At 39.5% G+C, this 6,378-nt stretch overlaps 1 protein-coding gene across 1 annotated transcript in view; it reads right to left on the bottom strand.

The window, feature by feature from the left end:
* OTOGL (otogelin like) overlaps positions 1-6,378 on the bottom strand; it is a 187,639-nt gene that overhangs the window by 107,224 nt on the left and 74,037 nt on the right. Inside the window, exons 21-23 of the mRNA XM_019514788.1 lie at positions 5,286-5,360; positions 4,031-4,083; positions 3,153-3,315 (exon numbers count right to left, since the gene is read on the bottom strand). Coding sequence (XP_019370333.1) covers positions 3,153-3,315; positions 4,031-4,083; positions 5,286-5,360 — 291 coding nt within the window. The remainder of the gene's footprint in view (positions 1-3,152; positions 3,316-4,030; positions 4,084-5,285; positions 5,361-6,378) is intronic.

Here is a 6,378-nt window from a genome sequence, read left to right as displayed (position 1 = left end):
CTTCACAAAGAGAGAATTATCTTTTTTAAACTGTATTTCAGGCTCGCTACATATAAACTATGCGTCAGGAAACCTATTAGTAACATTTTCTCTATGCAAAACAAGAAACTTCTGACCCAAATATTTTGGAGAGAACACGGTTCATTTCTAGTGGTTTAGGAACAAAATACCCAACTGATCTCTTCATGTTTGGACAACATGGTTGCTTACAGATGTAAAAAAAAAATCTTGAACTTGACACCCCCATGACGAGCCCAGCGCACACCCCAAAAGAGGCATCGCATCAGTTGGACCAGGCTTGCCCCCTGTCTGTATAGATCAGGCACTTTAGTGGGGTTTTGCTGGCACTTGTATCTAATAGCTAATCGAATCAGCTTTAGATAAAAGTGCCAAAAAGCCCTGCTGAAATGTCCAATCTATACAGATGCTGCAAAGCCAGGTCCAACAAACGTGCTTCTTCTTCAGGTAAAGGGTTGTTTGTTTTTTCCATATCTGTCAGCAACTTATAATTTAATACCAGTAAGAGCACTAATTTAATAATTAGGTTTTTTCATATAAACAGCAAAATAAATGCCTATTCTTTCATTAAACAAACCAAGTACCATCACATTTGATCCCCCGTGATTTGATGCAAGTTATGATGACAGAGAATTGTACTTCAGCTTTTCAGACTGGTCTCCTTTTATCTATTATTCAGAAAAGGAGGATCAAGTAATCTATTCTAGTTATGAAGGGTGTAATCCTACCTAGGGGCTTTTAACTTTGATTTTAAATTGGGGAGGGGGGTGGAAATATCATGCTAGCTTTCATAACACTGTTCAGGCAGCCTGACAGTTTGATCTGTTGCAAGTGTCATGCTGACAGCTTGTAGGGAATAATGCATTTGTAATGCTCTAAACAACAAGTTAACTATTAGTAATGGTCAAACCAGTGAGCAGCATAGATGAATCCTAGGGAGAAACAGGCAGGAACAGTTAGTAAGTTCAGAGTGGTAAATGGCCAGTATTGTGCTGTGGGCAGCAGTGATGTGCAGTGCAGGAAAAGTGGCTGGAGGTTCACTGCTGCTGGGGAAGATGGCCCCAGTTTTTTTGGTTTGGGGGTTGGGGTTTTTTTTTGTTTGTTTGTTTGTTTTTTGCTGCCAACGTGCAACAAGTAGCCAATAAAACCTTAGTTTTTCCGTGGCAAAAAAATGACATATCCCTCAGCAGCACCAACCAGCAGCCACCGCTCCTTCATTGTGTATCACCACCACTGTTTCTTTGCCGTTCCTGCAGCCAGAGCCAGAGCTAGTGCTGCTGCAGTGAAGGTGCAGGGTATGGAGAACAGGGGACAGTAGGGCAAGATCTGCCCCTAGCTCCATTCCAGCACTTCCCTTCCCTCAGGCAGTGCCTGAGGCTCATTACATACATGTCTTTAAATAGTAGTATTAAAAGAAGACTAGTGAGTACTCATTGTTTCTTAGACTTTTAGGTGTGTTACAAGTTATTAGAATAAGGGGCTGGGACAAATTCCTATGGTAGGATAAAAATTTTTAATCAGAACTCCATTAGGATCTGATCTACTCACTTACGAAGTGGCTTTGCCAAACTCAGTAATAACATTCACCATTGATGTAAACAGATACCATTCTGCTGATGGAGTCACATCAACTTATATCTATGTATTTGGCCCTTCAGACTTAAATCAACTGTGTATCATTGCGAAAGATTTGGAACGGACTTATAATTTACAAATCCTGTATACTTAACTGGATTACTGCAATGCTTTCTACATACAGGATTTCCAGGAAATACACTCAAGAAAGAGTGCAGCAGTAAGAAATGAATCCTGATATATACACTTTACAGTAAACCTTTTGAGAGTCACTTCCTTTGATGTCCTGGACTGGACCCCCTGCAGAGCTAAGCAAACTGGTTTCAGGCAACTATCCAAGCATAAGAGCGAGAGAAACACTGGCTGGATTCAAAAGGCAGCCACTCAAGGGCAGGAAAGAGAGTTAAGGGGAACAAATAGAAAACCAGCCCCCAGAGGGCAGAAAGATATGAGATATGCCTGCCTCATATTCAAGTAACACAGGTATGTACATAGACCTCCTGTTTTAAAAATCCTGTTATGTTGTGCTTTGTTCTTTTGGTTAAACAAACAGCATCTCTCTTTTCTTTACGAAAGCTGTTTTGTATCACTGCAATCCATCAGTCAAAGGGTCCTAAAGGAAAGACCACAGGTACCATATCTAGTCAGATGTTCTGGATAAACACAGGGTGTTCTTGGAGTTTCACCCTACATCTCAAAATGGGAGATGCACAAGGTTCTATGTAACAGCAGACAGAGGCATAAGGCTCCTCATTAAGGGATGCATTCAAAAGAACAAGAAAATTAACATTATACACAGTAGCAGACCCAGGGGGGAGAGGGGAGTGGTCTAGTCACATGTACCTTTCCACTGTGCAGCACCCCACAGCCCTGGACACCTGGGTCTGCTGCAGAGTCTGCAGAGGAAGTGAGCTCAAGCCAGGTGGGGTCAGAGGGGGAATGGAAGATAGGAAGAAAGGCAAAGTATGGCTGGAGATCTGAAGCTAGTGGGGGATCTTCAGGCACCCCAGGCATAGAGCAGGCTCAAGAAAGGGAGACCTGCCACCACATTGCGCAGCTGATCCAGATGCAGGAGAAGCTGTCACTAGTACTCAGTGACAACAAATTAAGGCACATCATGTCAATTTTAATAAATCTGTTTAATTTAGTGAAGATGAAACCCCCATCATAAGTACAAGTGCCCCTAAAGGTCACTCCCAAAGGGGAGCAGCTCTGTGGGTAGCTGGTCCCTAGCCAAGGCCAACACCCCTTGGTTGGGGGGATGCAGGGGGAACCAGGGGGAGGAATCTTACCAGCCTTGGAAACTGGGGGCTTTGCAACAACCCCTGCAGCCCTAGTCACATCTGCCACACATCCCTTTACAAAATCTTAGATCCACCTATTTCATTACATTTCAGTAAGTTAACAATATGATGGTTTCAAAGCTAAAGAAGAATATTCAGGCATAGTGCTATCAAAGGAACAAAAAAAGAAAAAAAGACAATACTGCAGGGCATCCTTGTAAAGGAACATTTTTCTTATCCTTCTGAACATACCAAACACACTGAAAAGTGACTTACCCTGGGGGACAAATGCAACCACTTGCACATGGTGGGGGAGGAACACAGCTGAAGTTCATAACAAGATTTGCACAGGAGATCTCACAGTTCACACCAGCTGCAGGTAAACCAGGCACTTGATATCTGCAGTCATAGTAGGTTTTTCCTTCAGGGCACACACGAACTTCAGACATAAAATACATATTAAATAAGATCAAATGCTCTTTTACACTGAAGTTTGTTTTAGTTCACTGTTTAATTAAATAATTATTTTAAATAGTTTTTTTAAATTGCAACATGCATTGGTTGTGGGATGCTATTATTTAAGTAGAACTTTAAATTTTGTATCTATGAATTATATAGATAAAAGGTATTAAGTATGGTTAGAAGTTTCAAATTTGTCTGCCTGTAAATTATATCTAAACAAAGATCTAGGGTCTGATCCATTAAAATCAACAGGAGTCTTAACTTTCACTTTGGTATGCTTTAGATAAGTCTCTTAACTGGCTCAATTTTTTTCAGGAATCCCAGAAAGTAACAAATCCTATCAGAAGTCCAAATGAAATTTAACCTCCTTAGCACCTCTGAAAAATCAGGCTGCTTCTTTTAAAACCAGAATATGGATTTGGGGGCCTAACTTTATATCCCTACATTTTAAAATGTTGGCCTGTGACCTAAAACAGAATTTTTAGAGGTACCTCTCATGAACGACTATAACAATTTGCACTGTCAATAAGACTTATGCCTCTAGATCATTTAAGTCATGGTCAAATAACTTTAAATAATAGAAATTGCTATGACAGTCATGGTATTTAGATGTCTGTGAATATGGAAAATGAATGTTCCATGGCAATCAGTTTATCTGTGAAGCTATAAAAGGAGTCAAGAATATAAATCACCTGCAGATGATGTAGCAGTTTCTGTGCATTTCATTGTTCCATTCAAACACTGGCTAGAGTAAAAAAAGCGAACAAATAATCTTAATTCCAGAAAAAAAGTCACACAACTGCTGTGCATGAAACTTTTTTTCTAGCATTTCATAATTATGCAGAATTATAAAAAATACCCAATTTAAACAATTCCATAAGAAATGTTGAACTCCAGAAAGATAAAGAAGCTACCCAACACTTTTTTGGAACTGAGGCAGGAACCAGGTGTTTTATGATATTGGTAATGTAATATAATAAAATCCTGTCATCTTTTTCAATTTGAGGGAATCTAGTCTAGAAATTGCTCATCAAGCAAAATTGGAAGAGAATACTCAGACTTTAACAAAAACAGAAATTCAGAAAAAAAAAGAATGATTTGGTCCTATTTTTAAAAAAGCCATTTGGAGCATTGTAGAGGTGATACTGCAAGAGAAGAATGAGCGGAGTTGCATTTTGGTTCACACATCAATTTAATGGACAATTGATATGCAGTCAAAATATCTTTATTACTGACGAGAAGCAAGGATTTTTGTGGGCGATAGCTTTTATTGGACCAACTATATGACAAGCTTTTGAAGTCAAGACATTCTTCTTCTGGTCTTGAAAATGTTATAACAAACCAAAAAGAACCCATCTCAACTCTAATAATCCCAAAGTGGATTATCAAGACTAGCAAAAAAACCCAAAACACTTTACTTATAAACCTTGCAAGCTTGAAATCCTGTTCTTGACAGTTTTGCTATTAACTTTGATGAGTCCAGGATTTCACCACTAAGACACCTTAACATGGTATGTTAACCCACAAAGCTAATTTTTTTCATACTTCAAGAGGTGGAATCACACTGGGGAGATTCCCTCAGAATTTTGTCATGACTGGTATATTAGTACGTACAGCTCCAAGAACAATAGTGTGACCAGTTTATACATAGTTTGAGATGCTCCAGGCTTCTGCACATACAGGACTTAACTTGTGCCTGCTTTTATGTGTTATCACATATTAACAACTTTGGCAACACTAAGCTCTTGATTTGCCTTTGTAAGTCCTTTCTTAAATAAAGAATAAATTGTATTTAATCTATTTTAAGATTTCCTTTTCTACCCATACCAATTAAAATAGGTCCTCAAGCCACTAGACCCTGACTCCGCATGGAAAACCACACAAGGACAGGATTCTCCCAGCAGAAAAATGCCTTTAGAGAGTAAGGACTGTAATACTGAAACCTACCAGGAACCTGACAGTACAGGCAGGATTTCTCCAGACTGGAAGGTTCTGCCTTTGTAATAACAACGGCAGCTAGATCTGTTAAAACAAAGTTTATGCATATGATAATCAAAACAAAATTTGTATTGGATTTCATTTGTTTATCAAGTCCTTGTACTTGCCTCTTAATTCACTAATTTATATTTACAGTGAAAACTAAATTTAAATAATGAAATTTTGGCCCTTTGTAAGTCACTGGAACTTTTGCCAGGATTTCACCCATATCCTGTTTTGATCTTCAAATTGTTTGTTTATTCTGCATGCTGCAGCCTCACAAAACATATTTTCTTCCCATTTATGGAATGAATACAGCAAAATATAGTTTGGTACGGTCTGATTTCAGGGAACAGCTTTAAGTATCATTTACACATAAGAACAGTCATCATTTTTAACACAGGTCCATCTAGTTCACTGGCTTGTTTCTGGCATGGTAATGCCAAGTGGTTCTGAAGAGGGTGCAAGAACCCTGCAGAAGGCATATGAGAGATAATTATAGAATCATAGAAAATTAGGGCTGGAAGGGACCTCAGGAGGTCATCTAGTCCAACCCCCTGCTCAAAGCAGAAACCTCCCCAGCTCAATCATCCCAATCAAGGCTTTGTCTGACTGGGTCTTAAAAACCTCCAAGGACAGAGATTCCACAACCTCTCTGGGTAACATGTTCCAGTGTTTACCACCCTCCTAGTGAGAAAGTTTTTCCTAATATCTAACCTAAACTCCCCTTGCTGTAACTGGAGACCACTGCTCCTTACTTTGTCATCTGTCACCACTGAGACTAATCTAGCTGCATCCTCTTTGGAACCACCATTCATGTAGTTGAAGGCTGCTATTAAATCCATTTCTCTTCTGCAGATTAAATCCCAGTTCCCTCAGGCCCTCCTCATAAATCATGTCCCAGCCCCCTAACTATTTTCATTGCCCTCTGCTGGACTCTCTCCAATTGTCCACATCCTTTCTAACTGAACACAATACTTCAAATATGACTCTCCAACACTCTTACCAGTGAAGCCCAGTATGCCATTAGCCTTCTTGGCAACAAAGGCACACTGTTGGCTCA

The sequence above is a fragment of the Gavialis gangeticus genome, unplaced genomic scaffold, assembly GCF_001723915.1.
Source record: "Gavialis gangeticus isolate Ggan-Ray unplaced genomic scaffold, GavGan_comp1, whole genome shotgun sequence".
Classification (NCBI taxonomy): Eukaryota; Metazoa; Chordata; order Crocodylia; family Gavialidae; genus Gavialis; species Gavialis gangeticus.
Note: the sequence above shows the minus strand (reverse complement) of the source record. Positions and strands in the feature narration are given on the sequence as shown.